We start from the raw sequence: 26315 nt of genomic DNA on the forward strand, positions 1-26315 counted from the left end.
TTTTCGATTTTTTTGGTTTTCCACTTGCCTTTCTTAGTTTTTGGACCACAAAATATATTCGAAAAAAATACGCGTGAAGAAAATATGTTTTTTTTGCTTTCGCGATAGGCACGGTTGTGCTTTCACGAGAGGCACGGCTGTGCTTCTCGGAAACCCCAAAAAACGCATTTTCTATTTTTATTCCTTCCACGAGAGGTGCGGTTTGCTTCCCCGAGGGACACGGTTGTACTTTCGCGAGAGGCACGGCCGTGCCTCTCGGAAATGAAAAAAACGTGTTTTCTGTTGCTTTTCCCTTCCGCGAGAGGCACAGGTGCTTTCGCGAGGGCACGGCCATGCCTCTCGGAAACGAAAAAAAGAACCGTGTCTTCTGTTTTTCCCTTCCGCGAGAGGCACGATTTTGCTTTCGCGAGGGGCATGGCTATACTTTTGCGAGAAGCACGGCCGTGCCTCTCGGAAATGGAAAATAAATTGCATTTTTGTTGGTTTTTCCTTCCGCAAGAGACACGGTTGTGCTTCCGCGAAAGGCACGGCCGTGCCTTTCGGAAATGAAAGAACTGTTTTGCTTCCGTGAGAGACACGACCGTGTCTCTGTTGAAAAGGGAAAAACCCGTGTTCCCGTTGGGTTTTTCATCCTGTTTTTTCGTGAAAATAAAGTTTATCAAATCCTATCAACATGGAATCTAGTTTTGGAGATCTCGACGCGAGAAATTTAACAATGAAAACAGTTCAGAATTTGGATGCATGATTTAAGAGATAAAACATGTTGAATAAACGGATCTACGAAAAAAACTCCACTTGTTGCGACCTAGAGAGGTGCGAGTGATCTTTGCAAGGAGTACTCCTCAATTAGTGATTTTGAACCTTGCTTAATGCGAGAAATACTACCCCCCCCCCCCCCCCCCCCCCCCCCCGCGGAGTTTATCTTACTACATATTTGCGCCCGCAATTCTCTGTTCCTAGGCCACTAAGTTGGGCGCCCCTATTTCTCCGAGCGTAGGGGTCAACCTCACGTAGGGAGGAGCCCAGATGGGCCGGCCCACGCCCGAGCGAGGCAACAACCTATTTTTCTGTACTTTTATGATTTCTGGTTTCGTTTTATGTTTTATTTTGTACTTTTGTTTATACTTAAAATATTTTAAATATATATATATTACAAAAAAAACTCTTCAAAAAACATTTAGAAAATGTTGAATAAGTATTTAAAATTTTTTGCACAAGTATTTAAAAAATGTTATCAAGCATTCAGAAAAAATGTTGAACAAGTATTTTAAAAATGTTAATGTAGCAACATTCAGAGGAATGTTGAACAAGTATTTGAAAAATGTTGATCAAGTATTAGAAAAATGTTGAACAAGTATTTGAAAAATGTTAATCAAGAATTTTCAAAAATATTGAACAAGTATTTGAGGAAATGTTGAACAAGTTTGAAAAAAATGTTAATCAAGCATTCGAAAAATGTTGAACAAGGATTTGAAAATTGTTAAACAAGGATTTAAAAAACGTTAATCAAACATTCAAAAAATGCTGAACAAGTACATGAAAAAATGTTAATCAAGCGTTCGAAAAATGTTGAACAAAGATTGAAAAAAATGTTAATCAAGCATTCAAAAAATGTGGAAAAAGTATTTGCACAATGTTGAACAAGTACATAAAAAACGTTGGTCATGTATATTAAAATGCTGAATAAGTGTTTGAAAAACATTGAACAAGTATTTAGAAAGTGTTGAACAATTTTGAAAAAATGTTAGTCATGTATATAAGAATGTAGAATGAGAAACAAAAAGAAGCAAAGGAAAAAAGAAAAAAAATGGAGAAGAAAAAAGAAACCTAAACAAAAAATTAAGAAGGAAAAATAAAATAAAAAACGAAGGAACAAAATGAAAAGAGAAAAACAAACGAAAAAAGCGTTGAAAACCAAGAAAGAAAAAAAGTCAAAGAAAAGAAAGAAGGAGAATGTGTAAAAGCCAACTCTTGTCCTTCCAATAGGGCATACCCGAAATCAATAATTAAGGAGTACTCGTTGCAAAGAACACTCCACTTTCCGGTTGCGACAAGTGGCGCACATGCAGCGCGTCATTTGTCGCAACCTGAGAGTTTCCCTTTTTTCGTAGAACCGTTTATTCAAAATGTTTTATCTTTTAAGCTGCGCGTTCAAATCTCGAACCGTTTTTATCATTGAATTCCTCGCGTCGAGATCTTTAAAACTAGATCCCATGTTGATAAGTTTTGACGAACTTTTTTTTATGAAAAAAACGGATGAAAAAAACCGGGCGAAAAAACCGAACCGAGAGCATGAATTTTTTCCCTTTTCGAAAGAGGCACGCCCGTGCCTCTCGCGAAATCACACCTGTACCTCTTATGGAAGCAAAACCGTAACTCTGGTGGAAGGCTCTTCTGCGAGGCGAACTACTACGGGCGAGCTCGATCTCGAGAGGGTCCGCCTAGCCGCTTCAGTGCCACCAGGGCGGGTGCCGGTTGACCACCCGGTGGTCCGCACGGCGCCCAATGGTGGGTGTTGCATCACGCACACGTACACGCACGGCACCACCGCGCGGGCGTACAACTGGCTGCTGGAGCAGCGCCGGCCGATCTGCCTGACACCTGCGGTGTCGTGGGTCCGCGATGCGGTTTACCTCGGCCCTTCCACGCTTCTCGTCGGCGGCCTGGGCATGGGTGCTTTCTCGGCGCTTACCGGCGACCTAAGTCACCGCTTCCGATTACCAAACCTAGGCGAGAGTGTCGACCTTGACACACTAGCTTTGGCCTCCGACCAGGAAACAAAAATGTTTGCAAGCTGCAGAGGAAGAAGCCTCTATGACAACTACGGCTTCGGTGCTTGGGACTGCATCACCGACGAGCAGGCAGGCTCCTTTTTGCACTTCAACCCCGAAAGTAAGATGGGCAGCACCAACAAGCTTCAATGGCTGCCAAACACCAAGACGCTCATGGTGGCCAGCGTTTGGCTGTCGTTTTCCATGGCTCTGGTAGATTCCTGGGATATGAGCGTTGTATGGTCGTGGTGGTATGAGAGTGCCTGAGAGTGCCTGCGAGGGGAAGAACACACGGGTTGTGGATGTAGCCGTGATGGAGGACGAGAGTTCGGTCTGCTTGATCAGTGAGTACCATGATCTCGGATTACTCGACATTCGTATCCAGGGCAACTCCGGAAACGTGCAGTGGCTACATCAAAGCAAGATGAGTTCCACTTCCAAGTGCAATACTTCAAAGCTTGCCGTGCACGGCGGACTGCTCTTGGCATCCAAGGATGACACCATCTCGGTGTATGAAGGCCCTAATTATGACCTGAGGCTGGCGCTGCGTGGGAGCCAAGGCGGTGGCGCCATTAGCGACTTCTCCGTTGGGGGCGACTGTCTCTTTGACGTGCATCATCAGGAGGACAACGTGTTGGATATCTGGGAAACACCACCGCCTCCCATTATCTAACTTTTAATTAGTCACTGACTATTATCAAGAAACCAGTTAGTACAAAAGATTCACCTCATAGGTCATAGTTTTGAACGGGTGTCTTGCCATTATAAATTTTCTTTTCATATTTTTCGTTCAATCTTTCTAATCAGTAAAAAGTGGCAATGCAGCTTAGAGCAATTCCAGCCGCGCCCCCAACAAGGCCCTCCAGGCGACTTTTCGGCCGCCGGCACTGAAAAATCAGCCCAGTCGCGCCCTCAAGGGCCCATTTTTCGCCGCTCGGGCCGAAATTGGCGCCGGCGGACCCAACCCGAACCCGGCGCGCTGGGGGGCGCTCAGGAGCGCCGGGCGAATCGTTTTTGGCACGAAACAGCCGCGGGCCCTCCTTGCCAGCGACTCGTCTTTCTTCTCGCCGCTTCGTCGTCCTCATCGCCGGTCAGCCTCCTCCATTGACGCCTCACGGGCGGCGCAGTGACCGGACGACGCGCGTCCCCTCGCCCGCCACGCGTACACGCGGCGGCCACGGTACGCGCGGCGCCTCCGCCTATATAAGCCGACCCCCAGTGCGCCGGTGACACGCACAGTCTCCACCACCGCAGCGCCATTTCTCCCCCTTTCCTCTCCCTCCTCTCGCCGTCTCCAGTTCAAAGCATGGCCAAGCGCTTCCCAGGCGACGGTGCGGCGGCGAACGGCTTCGGCCGCCGCCACCTTCACGAGGACGAAACTCGGCTCCTCTTCGAGGCCGAGTACCCGTTCCCGCCGGACATGCGGGAGCCGGGGTCGTGGAGGATCAGCGTCGGCGGGGTCCCGGCAGCGACGTGGGGTGCCGGGGTGGTGGACGACCACCTCCGTGACGAGATGGTCTGGCAGCGCCGGGCCCTGGAGGAGATAGCCGCCCGCAAACGTGGACGCGAGGACGAGCGCGACGTCGTGATCCTCGACAGCGACGATGACGAGGACGCCCCCGGATCGTCCAACCCGCCGCGCCAACCGGGGAAGGGTTGCAGCAGGGACGGCGGACGCGGAGGAGGCAGCGGCAACGGCGGCGGCGACTACACGCGGTTCTAGCGCCTCCCCGACATGTAGAACTGCAAGGGCGGCGGGCGGCGAGGAGCGGCGAGGGAGACGACGAGGAGCAGCGTAGTAGCGTTTTTTTTCTTTTTTGTAAAATATTTTAAATATGTACGAACTCGCCGAAGTTTGGTTGAATTTGCGCCGTGTTTGTGCCGGAATTAAAATTTTCAAAAAAACGTGGGCACCGCGACTGGGTGCATCATTACCCCAGCACGCGATTTGCGCCGGTGCGCCCCCAGGGGCGATTTTTAGCGCCTCCTAGGGGGCCAACGGCTGGAGATGCTCTTAATTACCTGTTAATAGGCAGAACTTTGTTCTCAAATGTAGAATCATAGAAATTTTAAAAAGTTCATTGTTGCGACAACATATTAAACTTGATTTATTTTTCTATGAAGTAAGTATAAGGTGAAATAAATGTACCAAATGTACATTTGACCTATTTTTCCTATGAGGGAAACATGGAACCCTGTTTGTTCGCCATGCCCGACAACTTTGCGACCATCCCTCCAACACTCTTTCCGAGTTGGTGAATGCATTAATGTCTCTCCTCCATCTTCTGTCGCTGCCTCCTCCCTCTCTCGCCAGAACCTGGAGTTCTACGCCGCACTCCCTTCGCTTTCATCGCGGCACGACTAGGCAAGGTAGATGCAGTACTACATCACTGAAGATGGATTGGTGGCAGGTGGCTGTGGCGGCCTCATACCCGGCAGACGTCCTGATTGAGGAGTGCGTCGGACTGGTGGATGCCCCATACCCGGCAGGAGTCCTGGTTGGGACCTCAGGTCTTAGATGTTAGGTTTGGCTGGTATTAGGCCCAGACTATCAGCATCCTTTCATCAACTGGATAGGAGTAACGACAGATGTCGCCTAGACGGTGGCTTTAGTTTTACTGTTGTATGACTTTGTAATGTCTTGTGTGAATAATTAATAAAGTGGCTGCATGCATTGTCTAGATGCAGAGACCGGGAGTCCTCCTCCTTTTCTAGAAAAAACGACCTGGCCACCTCGGACAATCAGGCTTCCACCGGAGACAATTTGCGTGCGGTATGGGCGTATGGCCAAGACGGGCAAGGATAAAAAAGAAATGATAACTCACTGATAAGTGGGCCCTACATGGAAGAAGAAATATAAAGACTGTAGTTCATATAATTTGACTTTATACCCTTGCTTTGGAGCCTTTATTTTTTAGAAGACCTTTTAAACCCACTATAAAGGCTCAACATTTTGGGAAATCTGCTAGAGTTAATCTAACGGTCTAGATTTATTTAACTGCACACGGTAAATTTGGGCATAGGGGATCCCCATGGTTCACCCTCCTCACACTTTCCTCTTTTGATTTTTCTTTGAGTCCCGGCCCCTCCAATAATTTTGTGTGTGCAGAAAGTGACACTCTATCTGGATCTGACCCAAATTCGCTCTCTCTATATATAGTACGAGTATACCCCTTTGTGACCTAGGTTCGCCACTGCCGCCGCCTCCTCCTCAACCCTAACCCCCAAACTCAAGCGCGTCGCCGCTCATCGATGTTCCCGTTCTATCGCCGTTCGCTGTTGTCTCAACCTCATCCAGAGTCTTTCACCTTTGGTAAGTTTTTCGTTGCCGCCCTGCACCCTCTCGCGTACACAAAAACTCAACCCCACGCCCTGATTTATCCTTCTGATTTATGGTTGTGCTTTATAGTTTTTGCTAGCTCAAGTTTTTAGCAATGGAAATAAGGCAATTTTATGGAGTGGTTGTTCTAATCTGGTTATGAGTGATAGGAGGAGCTATTTTAAAGGCCTGACTTTTAGAGAATCTAGAATTTATCTAACGATCTTGATTTTTAACTGCACACGATGGATTGGGAACATAGGATCTCCACAGCTCATCCTTCTCCTCTCACCTCCTTTTCCGATTCATCTCCTGAGTCCTGGCCAACCTCAAATCTTGATCAGAGAATTTGGATTTATTAGGGAATCCCTACTTGCTCTTACGATCTAGATTTATTTAACTTCACAAGATGGATCTTGAGAGGGGATCTCCATGATTCACCCTTCTCCTCCCACCTTACTTTTCTGATTCCGCTCCCGAGTCTTGACCAACCACCAAGCTGGATCAGAGGATCTAGATTTATTTAACTTTTACAAAACCTAGAGTTTCTCCAACGGTATATACTTATTTAACTATGTATGGTGGATTTGTAAATAAGGGACCTCCAGAGTTCACCCTTCTCAATTCTTTGCCATTGGTAATGTTCTTGTCATCCCATCATGATCTAAACCTTACCGAATTTCCACAAATGAACTTCGGGTTTGTCGTGCACAATGAGCACACGAACTAGATCAAATGTTTGCCCACACAAACCCATGCTCTTATTTATCGTACTGATCTATGGTTCCATTTTACAGTTTTTGCTAGAAAGCACCGTTGGCTATTTATCAAGGAAAATACAAAAACTTTATTGAGTGGTTGTTCTTATCTAATTATGAGGGATAGTAGTGAAGGAAATATGCCCTAGAGGCAATAATAAAGTTATTATTTATTTCCTTATATCATGATAAATGTTTATTATTCATGCTAGAATTGTATTAACCGGAAACATAATACATGTGTGAATACATAGACAAACAGAGTGTCACTAGTATGCCTCTACTTGACTAGCTCGTTAATCGAAGATGGTTATGTTTCCTAACCATAAACAAAAGAGTTGTTATTTGATTAATGGGATCACATCATTAGGAGAATGATGTGATTGACATGACCCATTCCATTAGCTTAGCACCCGATCGTTTAGTATGTTGCTATTGCTTTCTTCATGACTTATACATGTTCCTATGGCTATGAGATTATGCAACTCCCGTTTGCCGGAGGAACACTTTGTGTGCTACCAAACGTCACAACGTAACTGGGTGATTATAAAGGAGCTCTACAGGTGTCTCCAAAGGTACATGTTGGGTTGGCATATTTCGAGATTAGGATTTGTCACTCCGATTGTTAGAGAGGTATCTCTGGGCCCTCTCGGTAATGCACATCACATAAGCCTTGCAAGCATTGCAACTAATGAGTTAGTTGTGAGATGATGTATTACGGAACGAGTAAAGAGACTTGCCGGTAACGAGATTGAACTAGGTATTAAGATACCGATGATCGAATCTCGGGCAAGTAACATACCGATGACAAAGGGAACAACGTATGTTGTTATGCGGTCTGACCGATAAAGATCTTCGTAGAATATGTAGGAGCCAATATGAGAATCCAGATTCCGCTATTGGTTATTGACCGGAGACGTGTCTCGGTCATGTCTACATTGTTCTCGAACCCGTAGGGTCCGCACGCTTAAGGTTTCGATGACAGTTATATTATGAGTTTATGAGTTTTGATGTACCGAAGGAGTTCGGAGTCCCGGATGAGATCGGGGACATGACGAGGAGTCTCGAAATGGTCGAGACATAAAGATCGATATATTGGACGACTATATTTGGACATCGGAAAGGTTCCGAGTGATTCGGGTATTTTTCGGAGTACCGGAGAGTTACGGGAATACGTATTGGGCCTTATTGGGCCATACGGGAAAGAAGAAAAAGGGCCTCAAGGGTGGCCGCACCCCTCACCTTGGTCTGGTCCGAATTGGACCAGGGAAGGGGAGCGCCCCCTTCCTTCCTTCTCCTTTTCCCTTCCTCTTTTCCTATTCCATATGGGAGGTGGAATCCTATTAGGACTAGGGAGTCCTAGTAGGGCTCCACACTTGGCGCGCCCCCTCCTAGGGCCGGCCTCCTCCTCCCTTGCTCCTTTATATACGGGGGCAGGGGGGCACCTCTAGAGAAATAAGTTGATCCACGTGATCATATTCTTAGCCGTGTGTGGTGCCCCCTTCCACCATAGTCCTCGATAATATGGTAGCAGTGCTTAGGCGAAGCCCTGCGACGGTAGTACATCAAGATCGTCACCACGCCGTCGTGTTGACGGAACTCTTCCCCGACACTTTGCTGGATCGGAGTCCGGGGATCGTCATCGAGCTGAACGTGTGCCAGAACTCGGAGGTGCCGTAGTTTCGGTGCTTGATCGGTCGAGCCGTGGAGACGTACGACTACATCAACCAAGTTTACGCTTCCGTTGTCGATCTACAAGGGTACGTAGATCACACTCTCCCCCTCTCGTTGCTATGCATCACCATGATCTTGCGTGTGCGTAGGAATTTTTTTGAAATTACTACGTTCCCCAACAGTGGCATTCGAGCCTAGGTTTTATGTGTTGATGTTATATGCACGAGTAGAACACAAGTGAGTTGTGGACGATATAAGTCATACTGCTTACCAGCATGTCATACTTTGGTTCGGCGGTATTGTTGGACGAAGCGGCCCAGACCGACATTATGCGTACGCTTACGCGAGACCGGTTCTCCCGACGTGCTTTGCACAAAGGTGGCTAGCGGGTGACAGTTTCTCCAACTTTAGTTGAACCAAGTGTGGCTACGCCCGGTCTTTGCGAAGGTTAAAACAACACCAACTTGACAAACTATCGTTGTGGTTTTGATACGTAGGTAAGATTGGTTCTTGCTTAAGCCCGTAGCAGCCACGTAAAACTTGCAACAACAAAGTAGAGGACGTCTAACTTGTTTTTGCAGGGCATGTTGTGATGTGATATGGTCAAGACATGATGCTAAATTTTATTGTATGAGATGATCATGTTTTGTAACCGAGTTATCGGCAACTGGCAGGAGCCATATGGTTGTCGCTTTATTGTATGCAATGCAATTGCGCTGTAATGCTTTACTTTATCACTAAGCGGTAGCGATAGTCGTGGAAGCATAAGATTGGCGAGACGACAACGATGCTACGATGGAGATCAAGGTGTCGCGCCGGTGACGATGGTGATCATGACGGTGCTTCGAAGATGGAGATCACAAGCACAAGATGATGGTGGCCATATCATATCATTTATATTGATTGCATGTGATGTTTATCTTTTATGCATCTTATCTTGCTTTGATTGACGGTAGCATTATAAGATGATCTCTCACTAATTATCAAGAAGTGTTCTCCCTGAGTATGCATCGTTGCGAAAGTTCTTCGTGCTGAGACACCACGTGATGATCGGGTGTGATAGGCTCTATGTTCAAATACAACGGATGCAAAATAGTTGCACACGCAGAATACTCAGGTTATACTTGACGAGCCAAGCATATACAGATATGGCCTCGGAACACGGAGACCGAAAGGTCGAGCGTGAATCATATAGCAGATATGAACATAGCGATGTTCACCAATGAAACTACTCCATCTCACGTGATGATCGGATATGGTTTAGTTGATTTGGATCACGTAATCACTTAGAGGATTAGAGGGATGTCTATCTAAGTGGGAGTTCTTAAGTAATATGATTAATTGAACTTAAATTTATCATGAACTTAGTCCTGGTAGTATTTTGCAAATTATGTTGTAGATCAATAGCTCGCGTTGTTGCTTCCATGTGTTTATTTTGATATGTTCCTAGAGAAAATTGTGTTCAAAGATGTTAGTAGCAATGATGCGGATTGGATCCGTGATCTAAGGTTTATCCTCATTGCTGCACAAAAGAATTATGTACTTGATGCACCGCTAGGTGACGGACCTATTGCAGAAGCAGATGCAGACGTTATGAACGTTTGGCTAGCTCAATATGATGACTACTTGATAGTTTAGTGCACCATGCTTAATGGCTTAGAATCGGGACTTCAAAGACGTTTTGAACGTCATGGAGCATATGAGATGTTCCAGGAGTTAAAGTTAATATTTCAAGCAAATACCCGAGTTGAGAGATATGAAGTCTCCAACAAGTTCTATAGCTAAAAGATGGAGGAGAATCGCTCAACTAGTGAGCATGTGCTCAGATTGTCTGAGTACTACAATCGCTTGAATCAAGTGGGAGTTAATCTTCCAGATAAGATAGTGATTGACAGAATTCTCTAGTCACCATCACCAAGTTAGTAGAACTTCGTGATGAACTATGATATGCAAGGGATAACGGAAACGATTCCCAAGCTCTTCGTAATGCGGAAATTGACGAAGGTAGAAATCGAGAAAAACATCAAGTGTTGATGGTAGACAAGACCACTAGTTTCAAGAAAAGGGCAGAGGGGAGAAGGGGAACTTCAAGAAGAACAGCAAGCAAGTTGCTGCTCAAGTGAAGAAGCCCAAGTCTGGTCCTAAGCCCGAGACTAAGTGTTTCTACTGCAAAGGGACTGGTCACTGGAAGCAGAACTACCCCAAGTGATTGGCAGATAAGAAGGATGGCGAGGTGAACATAAGTATATTTGATATACATGTTATTGATGTGTACTTTACTAGTGTTTATAGCAACCCTTCAGTATTTGATACTAGTTCAGTTGCTAAGATTAGTAACTCGAAACGGGAGTTGCAGAATAAACAAAGACTAGTTAAGGGTGAAGTGACAATGTGTGTTGGAAGTGGTTCCAAGATTGATATGATCATCATCGCACACTCCCTATACTTTCGGGATTAGTGTTGAACCTGAATAAGTGTTATTTGGTGTTTGCGTTGAGCATGAAATATGATTTGATCATGTTTATTGTAATACGGTTATTCATTTAAGTAAGAGAATAAATTGTTGTTCTGTTTACATGAATAAAACCTTATGTGGTTACACACCCAATGAAAATAGTTCGTTGGATCTCGATCGTAGTGATACACATAATCATAATATTGAAACCAAAAGATGCAAAGTTAATAATGATAGTGCAACTTATTTGTGGCACTGACGTTTAGGTCATATTGGTGTAAAGCGCATGAAGAAACTCCATGCTGATGGGTTTTTGGAATCACTTGATTATGAATCAGTTGATGCTTGCGAACCATGCCTCATGGGCAAGATGACTAAAACGCCGTTCTCCGGAACTATGGAGCGAGCAATTGACTTATTGGAAATAATACATACTGATGTATGAGATCCGATGAGTGTTAAGGCTCGCGACGGGTATCATTATTTTCTGACCTTCACAGATGATTTGAGCAGATATGGGTATATCTACTTAATGAAACACAAGTCTGAAATATTTGAAAAGTTCAAAGAATTTCAGAGTGAAGTGGAGAATCATCGTAACAAGAAAATAAAAGTTTCTACGATATGATCGCAGAGGTAAAATATTTGAGTTACGAGTTTGGCCTTCAGTTAAAACAATGTGAAATAGTTTCATTACTCACGGTGGAACACCACGGCATAATGGTGTGTCCGAACATCATAACCGTACTTTATTAGATATGGTGTGATCTATGATATCTCTTATCGATCTACCACTATTGTTTTGGGGTTATGCATTAAAGACAGCTGCATTCACGTTTAAAAGGGCACCATCTAAGTCCGTTGAGACGACACAATCTGAACTGTGGTTTGGCAAGAAACCAAAGTTGTCGTTTCTTAAAGTTTGGGATTGTGATGCTTATATGAAAAAGTTTCATCCTGATAAGCTCAAACCCAAATCGGAGAAATATGTCTTCATAGGATACCCAAAGGAGACTGTTGGGTACACCTTCTATCACAAATCCGAAGGCAAGACTTTTGTTACTAAATTAGGAGTTTTTCTAGAGAAGGAGTTTCTCTTGAAAGAAGTGAGTGGGAGGAAAGTAGAACTTGATAAGGTAATTGTACCTTCTCCCTTATTGAAAAATAGTTCATCACAAGAAATCTGTTCCTGTGACTACTACACCAATTAGTGAGGAAGACTAATGATGATGATCATGTAACTTCAGATCAAGTTAATACCGAATCTCGTAGGTAAACCAGAGTGAGATCCGCACCAAAGTGGTACGGTAATCCTGTTCTGGAAGTCATGTTACTAGACCATGACGAACTTGCGAACTATGAGGAAGCGATGATGAGCCTAGATTCCGCGAAATGGCTTGAGGCCATGAAATCTGAGATGAGATCCATGTATGAGAACAAAGTATGGACTTTGATTGACTTGCCCAATGATCGGCGAGCCATTGAGATTAAATGGATCTTCAAGAGGAAGACGGACGCTGATAGTAGTGTTACTATCTACAAAGCTAGAATTGTCGCAAAAAGGTTTTCGACAAGTTCAAGGTGTTGCCTATGATGAGAGTTTCTCACTCGTATCTATGCTTAAGTCTGTCCAAATCATGTTAGCAATTGCCGCATTTTATGAAATCCAGCAAATGGATGTCAAAACTGCATTCCTGAATGGATTTCTGAAAGAAGAGTTGTATATGATGCAGCCGGAAGGTTTTGTCGATCCAAAAGGAGCTAACAAAGTGTGCAAACTCCAGCGATCCATTTATGGACTGGTGCAAGCCTCTCGGGGTTGGAATAAACGCTTTGATAGTATGATCAAAGCATATAGTTTTATACAGACTTGCAGTGAAGCCTGTATTTACAAGAAAGTGAGTGGGAGCACTACAGCATTTCTGATAAGTATATGTGAATGACATATTGTTGATCGGAAATAATGTAGCATTATTCTGCAAAGCATAAAGGAGTGTTTTTAAAGAAGTTTTTCAAAGAAAGACCTCGGTGAAGCTGCTTACATATTAAGCATCAAAATCTATAGAGATAGATCAAGACGCTTGATAAGTTTTTTCAATGAGTACATACCTTGACAATATTTTGAAGTAGTTCAAAAATGGAACAGTCAAAGAAAAAGTTCTTGGCTGTGTTACAAGGTATGAAATTGAGTAAGACTCAAAGCCCGACCACGGCAGAAGATAGAAAGAGAATGAAAGTCATTCCCTATGCCTCAGCCATAGGTTCTATAAAGTATGCCATGATGTGTACCAGATCTATTGTATACCCTACACTGTGTTAAGCAAGGGAGTACAATAGTGATCTAAGAGTAGATCACTGGACATTGGTCAAAATTATCCTTAGTGGAATAAGGAAATATTTCTCGATTATGGAGGTGAAAAAAAGTTCGTCGTAAAAAGTTACGTCGATGCAAGTTTTGACACAGATCTGGATGACTCTAAGTCTCGATCTAGATACATATTGAAAGTGGGAACAATTAGTTAGAGTAGCTCCGTGCAGAGCATTGTAGACATAGAATTCGCAAAATACTTACGGATCTGTATGTGACAGACCCGTTGACTAAAATTATCTCACAAGAAAAACATGATCACACCTTAGTACTCTTTGGGTGTTAATCACATAAATGATGTGAACTAGATTATTGACTCTAGTAAACCCTTTGGGTATAGGTCACATGACGATGTGAACTATGGGTGTTAATCACATGGTGATGTGAACTCTTAGTGTTGAATCACATGGCGATGTGAACTAGATTATTGACTCTAGTGCAAGTGGGAGACTGAAGGAAATATGCCCTAGAGGCAATAATAAAGTTATTATTTATTTCCTTATATCATGATAAATGTTTATTATTCATGCTAGAATTATATTAACCGGAAACATAATACATGTGTGAATACATAGACAAACAGAGTGTCACTAGTATGTCTCTACTTGACTAGCTCGTTAATCGAAGATGGTTATGTTTCCTAACCATAAACAAAAGAGTTGTTATTTGATTAACAGGATCACATCATTAGGAGAATGATGTGATTGACATGACCCATTCCATTAGCTTAGCACCCGATCGTTTAGTATGTTGCTATTGCTTTCTTCATGACTTATACATGTTCCTATGACTATGAGATTATGCAACTCCCGTTTGCCGGAGGAACACTTTGTGTGCTACCAAACGTCACAACGTAACTGGGTGATTATAAAGGAGCTCTACAGGTGTCTCCAAAGGTACATGTTGGGTTGGCGTATTTCAAGATTAGGATTTGTCACTCCGATTGTCAGAGAGGTATCTCTGGGCCCTCTCGGTAATGCACATCACATAAGCCTTGCAAGCATTGCAACTAATGAGTTAGTTGTGAGATGATGTATTACGGAACGAGTAAAGAGACTTGCCGGTAACGAGATTGAACTAGGTATTAAGATACCGATGATCGAATCTCGGGCAAGTAACATACCGATGACAAAGGGAACAACGTATGTTGTTATGCGGTCTGACCGATAAAGATCTTCGTAGAATATGTAGGAGCCAATATGAGAATCCAGGTTCCGCTATTGGTTATTGACCGGAGACGTGTCTCGGTCATGTCTACATTGTTCTCGAACCCGTAGGGTCCGCACGCTTAAGGTTTCGATGACAGTTATATTATGAGTTTATGAGTTTTGATGTACCGAAGGAGTTCGGAGTCCCGGATGAGATCGGGGACATGACGAGGAGTCTCGAAATGGTCGAGACATAAAGATCGATATATTGGACGACTATATTTGAATATCGGAAAGGTTCCGAGTGATTCGGGTATTTTTCGGAGTACCGGAGAGTTACGGGAATACGTATTGGGCCTTATTGGGCCATACGGGAAAGAAGAAAAAGGGCCTCAAGGGTGGCCGCACCCCTCACCTTGGTCTGGTCCGAATTGGACTAGGGAAGGGGAGCGCCCCCTTCCTTCCTTCTCCTTTTCCCTTCCTCTTTTCCTATTCCATATGGGAGGTGGAATCCTACTAGGACTAGGGAGTCCTAGTAGGACTCCACACTTGGCACGCCCCCTCCTAGGGCTGGCCTCTTCCTCCCTTGCTCCTTTATATACGGGGGCAGGGGGCACCTCTAGAGAAACAAGTTGATCCACGTGATCATATTCTTAGCCGTGTGCGGTGTCCTCTTTCACCATAGTCCTCGATAATATTGTAGCAGTGCTTAGGCGAAGCCCTGCGACGGTAGTACATCAAGATCGTCACCACGCCGTCGTGATGACGGAACTCTTCCCCGACACTTTGCTGGATCGGAGTCCGGGGATCGTCATCGAGCTGAACGTGTGTTAGAACTCGGAGGTGCCGTAGTTTCGGTGCTTGATCGGTCGAGCCGTGGAGACGTACGACTACATCAACCAAGTTTACGCTTCCGTTGTCGATCTACAAGGGTACGTAGATCACACTCTCCCCCTCTCGTTGCTATGCATCACCATGATCTTGCGTGTGCGTAGGAATTTTTTTGAAATTACTACGTTCCCCAACAAGTAGAAGCTATAAATGTGATGAAATGGGATAACCTTTTGTTGTGTAGTGTACTTGCATTTTGGCCTTCCAGGTTCATTTGCTTGATATAATTGTACTTACCCTGGCTTCATTTTCATGTAGAATTAAAATGGACAACGATCTAACATGCACAAGAAAAAGACACATGGGTTCCTATGAATCCTGCCAAGGAAAAGTCTTTAAGAAAACCAGAGCAAATGTTCTATTTACAGACCTTCCTGAGGATATGCTATCTATGGTTCTATCAAAGTTGCCACTAAAGGATGCTGTAAGGAGTGGCATTCTATCAAGTAAATGGAAAGATAGGTGGATGTTATGCCCCAAATTAAGATTTGATGTTCTCACAGTATCCAAGAATGTGTTTTACGAACAACAATACACTCAAAAATTCATTAAGACTGTGAATGCAGTAATGCAACAACATCAGGGCATGGTTGTTGAAGAGCTCATGATCAAATTTGAGTTTGACTGCAGGATACAAGATCATATCAATTCATGGGTTTCTTTTGCTGTATCATCGCGGACGAAGAGCCTTGCCCTTGATATAGCACCAACCGATTACTTTGGTCGTACTGATTAGTACAGATTTCCGCTCGAGCTTTTAGACAACGGAAGCATATTTCAGCTTCGTCATCTAAAACTTAGCTTTGCATCATTTGAACTGCCCCCTCAATTCAGCGGTTTTCCAAATCTGAGAACACTTGACTTGTACTTGTTACGTGTCAGTCAGAAGGATCTTCAAGATATGCTGTCAAATTGCATTAATCTTGAGTGGTTCAGTATGTTTAGATGCCACCTGAATGATGAGCTGACAGTAGCTTGTCCATTGTCAAAGTTATTATACTTCCGTGTTGTGCACTACAGGATAACAAAGATAGTACTCAATGCAGCAAAACTCAAAACTTTCATTTTCTATGGGCGTTTGTATCCTATTGACCTTGGGGATGCTCCAAACTTGAAACAAGCATTTCTTGATTTCTATACCCCAGTGACTCTTGAACATGCTTTAACTATACTTCCCAAAGTGCTTCCAAGTGTTCAGGATCTGACATTGCGTGCTTCTTTTGAACTCAAGGTTTGCTGTCTCACACTTCACTTTAATATGCAAATTGTTTTTCTGCTCTCTCTCTCTCTCTCTCTCTCTCTCTCTCTCTCTCTCTCTCTCTCTCTCTCTCTCTCTCTCTCTCTCTCTCTCTCGCTCACAATGATTATTTATAGTATCTACTTTTCAGATGCCCTCGTTGATGGAGACCTCTTACAAGTTTTCCTACTTAAAATGTTTAGATTTGTGGTTGATTTTAGATGACAAAGAAGTTGACAATATTCTGTCTTTGGCCTCACTTTTGAGGGCTGCTCCTTTCGTTGAAACGTTAGGGATGAATGTGAGTATAGTACTCCTATCTCCTACAACGACCTTCACTTTGCTAAAAATTGATTGACTCGTTAACCATGAATTATGCCTATGCTTACCATGTTTTCTCCCTCAAACTTTTGCAGTTTCGTGTTTTTGGTGTCCCACATCATGTCTCAGAGCCTATTAAAAGCATTACCAGGTGTCCACATAATCATCTGAAGAACCTGCATATTACAGGATTTTCTGGAACAACAACACAACTTGAATTTCTAGTGCATGTTGTTGAAAGTGCCCATGCCCTGGAGATTTTGACGATTAATGGACCTGACATAGCTCGCCGTGATGATAAATGGCTAATAAGATTCCGTTCCCTAGTTCGAGAATTGGAGAGAAAATATCTTCATGAAATAATTTCACCAAATGTGAAGCTCTCCATTTTCTCCCGGAATTATAAAATGCTGAAAGGACAGAAACACATGAGTTTTCTAGAAGAAATCGACGCCGCCATAATATATTATGCAACTCATCAATGAGGAGGCCAAGATTTGGGTGACCGCGGGGCCGAAACACTGGAGTCTTCCTTTGGTTTACAGGAATTTGGTAGGAATTATGTTGCAAAATATCCCTTGAATCTCTTTGATTTGTAGGAATTATTTCATATTCCTATGAAGGATAGGAAACAATTCTTCACATTTCGAAGGAAAAAATATTAGTCCAGTTCAGTTGAAAAATTCTCATCCTATACATCAGATAGCATCTCTTTTCCTATAGAAATTGAAATATGTGTCATCTCACTTTCTATAATTTTCATAGTTATGATATTCCTATCCTATGAGTCAAAGAAGTCCAGAGTTATTTGATGGCGCGGGAATAACAACTTTGTTGTTTTCCAAACTGTTGTTGTAATGCACCTTCTTTTTCGAGCATTAATCTTGTAAACTCTCTTCTTAATCAATGGACGAGACAAATCTTTTGCCTTCGTTAAAAAAAACTGAACATGTGTGTATGTACTCCCTCCGATCCTTTTTACTCTGCATATTAGATTTTTATCAAGTCAAACTTTGCAAAGTTTGACCAAATTTATGTTAAAAAATACCAACATTTACAATATATATACTATGAAACTACATTTCATAATGAATCTAACAATATTGATTTGGTGTTATGAATGTTGGTACTTTTTTCTATAAATTTGATCAAATTAGAAATAGTTTGACTTGGGACAAAACTTATATACGAACTAAAAAGGACAGGAGAGAGTAACTTTTTGGTTGTAAATTATGTCCAACGATTCGTCCTCAATGCCTTTTCTTCTTTCCATCGTCGAGTGTGTTTGCAAAATATTATGTTGTATTTGTAGAGCTCTGACAAGAAGCGTGGATGCTTGAAACCTGGGAGATAAACACTCTATGATAGCGAGCAGAAGCACAATCCAAATCCAAGGAAATGTAAATCAAGGACACAAGTTGACTACTATATCATTAGTTAATGTGTACACATAGGATAAGAAAGAACTGGTGTCACGCTGGATGAGAAAGGCACTGCTGGCTACTGTGTCATCCGCCATTGGCACGGGCTAGCGTATCATTGTCTCACACAAAAAGTATTACTTACAAATTTATCAAGAAATGAAATGAAAAAACAGTTATAACAGTAAAATAGGTTTCTATTCATCTTGTCGGTGCTAATCAAGACTGAAGTGTACTGCTCAAGGGTGAAAAAATCTCCTAAATTCTCTTCAGATTCTCCAGTTAAAAAAGGAAGAGCAGTCCACCCTTTCGTCCTCCCTTCTCCGACTCGTCTCGCAGTCGCAGTCCCTTGTCCTGACCGACCTCCAGTGGGGATCGGATCGGACCTAACGAGGCTCTGAAATACCACCCTCCGTAACCTAGAGCTGCCTCCGTGCCGTAGGCTAGCGTAGCGCCACCGCGGACGCCTCAACCCCAGCCCCCAAACTCATCTGCCGCGTCGCCGCCCATCGCCGTTCCGTTCAGCCGTCGCGCCGCTGCTGTCTCAACAGCGCCCCCAATCTTTGCCAGTGGTAAGTTTTCTTGTCACCCAGTGATGCGCTAACTGTCAGCCCCCACTGAATCCCACGAATTTCAGTCTTAGTGTGCCGGTGCCATCTAGATCCGCCCTGCACCCTCTCGCCCCCACAAACACCCAAACCCATCCTCTGATCTATCCCCGAAATCATAGTTAATGTGGTAAAATTTAACAAAAGTGACCTTTCGTTTTATAGTTCTGCTAGAAATAGAGCTCGTTTATTTGTTTGTCAAGGAAAAGTTTACAACTTCCACTAAAAAAACACAACTTTATGGACCGACTGTTCTATCTGGTTATGAGGGATAGTAGAAACTAGAGATGGTATTGAATACAGCAACACTCTGTTATGCAGTTCACATGTTCGTTTTATAGTTTTGCTAGAAATAGAGCTGGTGTTTTTATCTGGCATGAGGGATAGTAGAATACAATAACACTCTGTTCTGCAGTTCACATGTGTTCTGGCCTTCCATGTTCGTTTCCTCGATCTGTTCATACTTAACCTGGCATCATTTGTGTGCAGAAGGAAAATGGGCAGCGATCTAACATACACGAGAAAAAGATTGAGGCGTTACTACCACGGACCAGTCATTAAGAAAACGAGAGCAAAGGTTCAGTTTGCAGACCTTCCTGATGATCTGCTGTCTACGATTCTATCAAAATTGCCACTGAAGGAAGCTGCAAGAACCGTCATTCTGTCAAGTAAATGGAACGACGTGTGGAGAGTTTGCCCCAAACTGAGATTTGATGGCTTCACAGTGTGCAGTGACAGCGTGTTTGGGGGAGAACAGTACACTCAGAAATTCATTGACAATGTTAATGCAGTCATGCAGAAGCATCAGTGCATGGTCGTTGAAGAGCTTGTGATCAAATTTGGGTTTGACAAGAGGGTACTGGATCATATCAACACGTGGGTTGCTTTTGCCGTTTCATCGCGGACGGAGAGCCTTGCCCTTGATTTAGGACCAGTCGACATCCAAGGTCGTATTGATCAGTACAGATTTCCGGTCGAGCTTTTAGACAACAGAAGCATATCCCGGCTTCGTCATCTTCAACTTAGCGTTGCATCATTTGAACTACCCCTTCAATTCAGCGGTTTCCCGAATCTGAGAGCACTTGACTTGCACTTGGTAAATGTCACTCGGAAGGATCTTCAAGACATGCTGTCAAATTGCATTAATCTTGAGTGGTTCAGTATGGTTAGATGCCATTTGAATGATGAACTGATAGTAGCTCGTCCATTGTCAAACCTGATATACCTGCGTGTTGCACACTTCAAGATAACCAAGATAGTACTCCATGCGGTGGAACTCAAAACTTTCTTGTTCTATGGACGTCTGTATCCAATCGACCTTGGGCATACACCCAAACTGAAGCACACATTTCTTGATATTTATTCCCTGTTAACTGTTGAGCATGCTTTGACTGTGCTTCCCAAAGTGCTTCCAAGTGTTCAAGATCTGACATTGCATGCTCATTTTACTCTTAAGGTCTGTTGTCTCACATTTCTATTAATATCTACATTGTTTTATCACATTTCTCTGTCTCCTATTTTGACCATTTACTATCTATTTTTCAGATGCCTTTGTTGATGGAAAATCCGTGCAAGTTTTACCAGTTGAAATATTTACATTTGAACCTGTCAATTGGTCATAAAGAAGCTGCCAACATTCTATCTTTTGCCTCTTTTCTGAGGGCTGCTCCTTCTGTTGAAAAGTTAGAAATGCATGTGAGTATACTCCTATCTCTTAGACTTCACTTGATCGATTAGCGAACCATGAATTGTGCCTCTGCTTGATCATGTTTCCTCTGCCACGCTTTTGCAGTTTAGTGTTTTGGCCATCCCACATCGTGTCTCGGAGCCTATCAAGAGCCTTCCACGGTGTCCACATAGTTATCTGAAGAACCTGCATATTACAGGATTTTCGGGAACAACAGGACAACTTGAATTTCTAGTGCACGTTGTTGAAAATGCCCCTGCTCTGAAGATATTGACGATTAAAGGAGCTGACTCGATTGGTCGTGATCTCAATCATGAAGGGAAAAGAAAATTTTCTTTTAAGTTTTGGGAATTGGAGAGGAAATACCTTCATGGGCTAATTTCACCAAATGTGGACCTCCGTATTATTTAAGTGTGCCAGACATCTAGCTGCTCTTGTACACGCAACGGGCTGCTGTTCCATTTGCCCATTCCACTTAAAATGTTCAGATTTGTGGTTGATTTTAGATCATAAAGAAGCTGGCAACATTCTGTTATTGGTCTCTTTTCTGAATGCTGCTCCTTCTGTTAAGAAATTAGTTCTGAATCCTCATCATTCTGTTTTTTTTTTTTGAGAATGCATGTAAACATATTTGTTCTGAATCCTCGTCTTGATTATGATTGAGACTATCAGAATTGAGAAGGTGTTGGACTGTTATCTCTTAGTGGCTCAACTAGAACCCTGAAAGCAATTTCAATCTCCATATCCAGTTGATTGCTTGAGCTTAAATGCAAAATATTGCGTTCTGATGGTAAGTTTGCACACAAAGACAAGTATGCGAATCCTGAACTACGAGTGAGCATAATGAACAGAAATTTCCAACAAAAATTTCAGAGTAAAAAAAGCAATAATTTCTACTCTGCAGTTCACAAGCTAACCAAGAAAAATCAATCTTGTGGGAGCCAAGAGCAATGTAAAAGGCTCTGGAGCTGCTCCAGACGCTCACTACAATTGACTATTTCCCCCATTAACCAGGTGGCTTGATCCACTTTGCTGGATAGAACCTCTGGGTTGTCAACGCGAAGCTGACTTTTGAGAAGAACTTCACTGATTGCGATTGCATCAGCCAGTGTCGTATCAACCGAAACGCCCACGGGAATCGCCTTGTTGTCGGAGGCGGCGGTGACCGCCCAGAGCGCGTCCTCGCGCGTGCTGACGATTGGCACATAAGGTGAGGAGGCCGCGGGCGCCGGCGGCGGAGGCGGAGGCGGCGAGGTTGGTAGCGGCGGCGTCGGCTCACGCCTGGACAGCGGAAGTGGAGGATGCTGTCCAAGACCGAGCTCGGCACGCATTTGGCGCAAGAAATCGGCGGCGTTCTTCATCTCGTTGGCGTTATCGGGGGACTCGCCGGGGCCTCGGGCGAGACCAACCGGGCCACGGTCCTGGAGCGCGGCGAAGTCGCCGACTTCTTGGAGCGCGCCGAAGGCGGAGGGAGAACTTGGGTTCGGTCGCCGTTTTCTCGGCCCATGGGCCATTTCGAAATCTATTCTATTTAGGCTCGTAGAAAAAGTTTGTAATTTCCTCACTCACTCAATAAATAAATAAATAAATAAGAGAGCTTATTTCTTGTTAGTTTCGTAAGGGAACGCGAAAGCTTTATTGCTCAATAACGTTCATGCGGATACAAGTCGAGTCCGGAGGCACCAGAAAACCAAATATGCCTACCCTCACCAAGGGAGGAAGACAATTTCGCTAAAGCATGCACGTCCCTATTGAACTCTCTCCGCTCATGGTCAAAGATGACCAACAAAAACATGTCCTTCCCGCTATCAATTTCCTTCAAGATCGAACCATAGCCAGTGAGTTTGTTACACCACTGCAAAATTTTATTTTTTTTAGAACAAAGGCTCAAGGGGAGCCCGACTTTGAATTAACAAAGCCATCAACCGATCAGGATTACACAAGGCCACCAAGCAAGAGCGACCGAAAGATACAAATGAGCTGACAGAGCAGTTTACAACGCAACGCACACTACTGCACACATAAAAATACACATGAAAGACCTGCAAGTAATGTCGGAGCCCGCTGCACATCGGCACCACGAGTAAGGGAGCAGAGTAGCGTCAAGGAGCAGCCAAAGGCCTGCAAGAAGCTGCGCGCAGCCGGATCGTGGGATTGGGATCACGAAACCTGTCTTCCAACGCCGAAGAAGACCCCAATCCTCTCGCCTAGCCTCGAAGGCGCCGCACCGTCGGGTCGTTGGGCGCTCACCCGAGAGCAAGAGCAGGTGCCGGTCGAAACCCAGAGCAGGCATAGCTCACAATCCTCACCACGCCAAAGGCACACCAGTAGCTGCACTGCCATCTGCCCGGGGCCACCGAGAGCAGAAGGAAAACCACTGGGAGGATTGTTGAAGAAACAAGCTGCAAAGACCCAAGGAGCTTGGGAAGCCTCTGCTTGGACTCGCAGCCGACGAGCGCTCTCCTACCTCGGCACCACTCACCCGGAGAACCAGACAAACCCAAGGCGGCGCCTCCAAGGAGGGAACGACGTGCAGGACGCCGCCACCGCCCAACCCGAGACGAGTTTTGGGTTTTCACCCGGGATCTGGGACGGGGATGGATACAGGAGACCTCAGCGGTGCCTCGAAGGAGAAAAGGCGATGCATGCACGCGCCCTCACCATCGTGGTCAGAGATCCGACCAAGGGTTTCCCCCGAACTCGAGATATGCCACCGACACCCCGCCAGCACCGGAACTGGCAGCAGAAGTTGCAGATCGGACACAACCGGAGGGGAGGAGTGAGCAGAGGAGGAGGAGCAGCTCGACCTTCATATTTGGAGCGGAAGAAGACCGCGCCACGACCACCACCCGCCGGATCCGCGCCGCCCGAGCAGCCGAGGACGCCGGCCGTCACATCCCGCGCACGCCGCCTGTCGCAGAGGCTGCGCCGCCTCGCCGTCCGGGCCCGCCACCCCGGTGACCGGGGTCCTTCGCGCGGGAACGAAGCGACGAGAGGCCTCGCCGCCACCTTCATCGGCAGCCGCCGGGGCTTGCCAGGCGTCCCTCAGGTGGCGGCGAGGGGAGGAGATGTAGGGAGGGGTGGCGGCGGCGGGGGGAAACCCTACTCGCCCCCGGGTCGCCCGCTGGGGACGACACGGGAGCCGCGGGGGGGGGGGGGGGGAGGACCTCGTGTAGATTTGTACTCATCATGAGATAATCAAACACCTCTTTTTCCACTGCAAAATCTTGATTACTCCTAGGCACTCAAATGCGACCAGATTGGTTGCCGGAGCCATTGCTTCACATATAGCTTTCTTACTTTGTGGAATTTGTTTGAGATGGGATATTTGATGGGTTTGAAATTGCGACACAAATTATGCTTGAAAATAGCTCGTGCATCATATTATTGGCATATGGTAAACCTAGATTATTAATATTCTTGGACTGTCGTAACTAATTTTATCGGGTTCTCGTATTAGAGCATGTCTAACAGAGCCCTCAAAAACTCAACCTTCAAAACCAGTTTGAGGGCTGAGAAAATGTCGTTTTGAAGGCCAAAAATCCTTGGTTCTGTTTTGAGGGTTGGTTTGAGGGCACTGATCTGCGCCCCGGCCTTCAAACCTTCAAAACAGGACAGCAACATAAATCACTCTCAAATTTGCAAATGATCATGATCACATACATGAAACAAACTTACAAATCATCATCATCACATAGTAAATCCCATGGACATCATAGCAAAACATACAATGTGCAAATGATCATCATCACATAGTCATCGGAGACATCATTTGCAAAACATAAAACGTACGAATAACTTCAAGCACCGTGAAGTTGTCCACACCTCCATCGCCTCCACCACTCATCGGAGACTCATCTCGGAGAGTAGACGACGCACCACCACCAGCACCACGCAGTAGCCTCTTCCTGTCCGTGATGTTCTCCTTGTACTCCTTCCACCACGCCAATTGCTCTTCATTCATGTCCTTTCTAGACATCATCATGTGCTCCTTCTCCTCGGCCATGAGCTCCTTCCATGCTTTTGCTTCCTTGAGTTTGATCATCCTCTCCTCCATGTCGGCCTTTCACTTGGCATCTTCTCGCCTTGCTTCCAATTGTGCAAGTTTCATCTCTTTCTTTCTCTCGATGATAATAAGCTTTGTCTCCAATGCCTTCATTGTCAATGTCTCCTTTGACTTGATCATTTGATCAATCTTTTCCCTCAAACTTGATGGTTCCGCTTCCATCTTCATCCTTTCTTTTCCCTTCTTGGTTCCATCGGGCTTGTCATGGTTTCTTCCTTCTTCATCACTATCATCCATTTTGAGCATATCCGATTTCTTTGGTGCACTCTCTTGATCCCTCAGTTTCCATTTGTCAAGATGTTGGAGCAATGCCCAACAATGCTTGAATGGGAAGGATTTTCCCTTGGAACCGGCCATGTCCTCGTACCTCAAGTCGGCATATTTCTCCTAAAACATATCATCATTGGAAGCATATCAAAATCACAACCAAGCATAACCAACAAGAAAATAAAGCATGAACCAACAAGTAATAAGCATGATATTTGTACTCACATAATCACTCTCAACGCAGCCACTTGGGGGTTGATCCCTCACTTGATCCATAGCCGCACTCCAACGAGCACAAGCGGGTTTCATCAACTCCCACCGGCCTTGAAGCGATCTGTAAGAACGAGCTCTCAATGTGGCAGTCTTGGATTTCAGCTTGCAATACATGTCCTCAATGTGTTGCCAATAACGTTTCCCGGTTTGATCGGTGCCGGTGACCGCATCCAACCCCACTTGCGACCAAGCCTTGACCAAGAGGACATCTTCAACCTCCGTGTAGTTCGCCATGCGAATTGGCCTTTGAGCACCACCTGCCGATTCAAACACTTCCTCTCCGATCTCGGTGACATCTTCATCTTCTTCCTCCTCCTCACCCGCCTCCTCCTCCTCACTTGCCGGCTCCTCAACATGGAAGTCGAAGGAAGCAAGTGGAGGAGACCCAATGTTCACCTCCGCGTCGTCGAGCAAGGCCCTATATGACACGGTTGGTGCGGACATTTCATTGAACACGTCGGTCGTGGTTGGCGGCGTTGGAGCGCCGTGCTTGGCAATGGCGGTGGCGGTGCCGCGGTATGCTCTGCCCCCAGTTTGCGGTTTGCAAGCTGCTTCTCCTTGCTTTTGAGAGCAGCCGCGGTGGAGGTTGCCGGCTTGGTGGGCTTTGCCGCCTTCCCCGCCGGTTTCGCCGTCTTCGCCGCGGGGGCGGGCACCGGCGGCTTGCTTGGCATGACGTGGGTGCCTGCCCGCCTCCGTTTTTGGCCGATGTGGGTGGCCTCCACCGTACAAGACGTCGCGCCTTTTGAGTCCAAAGCTTGCGAGACAAGCTGATTTGCTTTGTAGCTCAGCCGTTCACGTTCCTCCTTGACTTTGCTGCAAACACGGCTTGACTCTGAACGTGGCTGGGTCGACCGTTGACACACATGGCCACGGGAGCACGTAACAAGCAGCTGGTACTTTCGAAACCATGTTGGATGGTCAGAGGAACAGTGACATCCTCATCCCACGAGGCTTCAAATCCTGGTGTTCGCATTATTTTTGAATTTATTTCAAAAAATTTCGGCGATGCACTTTTAGTTGGAGGAGACATTCCCGTTGACGACGAGACACC

The 26315-nt window shown here is 45.0% G+C and overlaps 2 protein-coding genes and 2 pseudogenes across 3 annotated transcripts in view; 3 read left to right on the forward strand and 1 right to left on the reverse strand.

Moving 5' to 3' along the window:
* LOC147958601 (BTB/POZ domain-containing protein At2g24240-like) overlaps positions 1-3038 on the forward strand; it is a 39001-nt gene extending 35963 nt beyond the window's left edge. The window contains exon 3 of the mRNA XM_087532205.1: positions 2389-3038. Coding sequence (XP_087388331.1) covers positions 2389-3038 — 650 coding nt within the window. The remainder of the gene's footprint in view (positions 1-2388) is intronic.
* Positions 3039-5966: 2928 nt separating this feature from the next.
* Positions 5967-16618, forward strand: LOC147958602 (F-box/FBD/LRR-repeat protein At1g13570-like; annotated as a pseudogene). Its single transcript, XR_015609795.1, has 2 exons — positions 5967-6084; positions 15643-16618. The product of XR_015609795.1 is annotated as an F-box/FBD/LRR-repeat protein At1g13570-like (transcript).
* A 2039-nt stretch (positions 16619-18657) lies between these two features.
* On the forward strand, positions 18658-21358 carry LOC125518521 (F-box/FBD/LRR-repeat protein At1g13570-like). The gene is made up of 4 exons (XM_087537078.1): positions 18658-18935; positions 19461-20427; positions 20517-20666; positions 20764-21358. Exons 2-4 carry the CDS (start codon positions 19468-19470, stop codon positions 21067-21069), a joined length of 1416 nt encoding a protein of 471 aa, XP_087393204.1. The 5' UTR covers positions 18658-18935; positions 19461-19467; the 3' UTR covers positions 21070-21358.
* Positions 21359-24114: 2756 nt separating this feature from the next.
* On the reverse strand, positions 24115-25708 carry LOC147958603 (uncharacterized; annotated as a pseudogene).
* Positions 25709-26315: the final 607 nt, after the last annotated feature.

This window comes from Triticum urartu, chromosome 7A (assembly GCF_056163025.1).
Source record: "Triticum urartu cultivar PI428250 chromosome 7A, HENAU_Tu73, whole genome shotgun sequence".
NCBI lineage: Eukaryota > Viridiplantae > Streptophyta > Magnoliopsida > Poales > Poaceae > Triticum > Triticum urartu.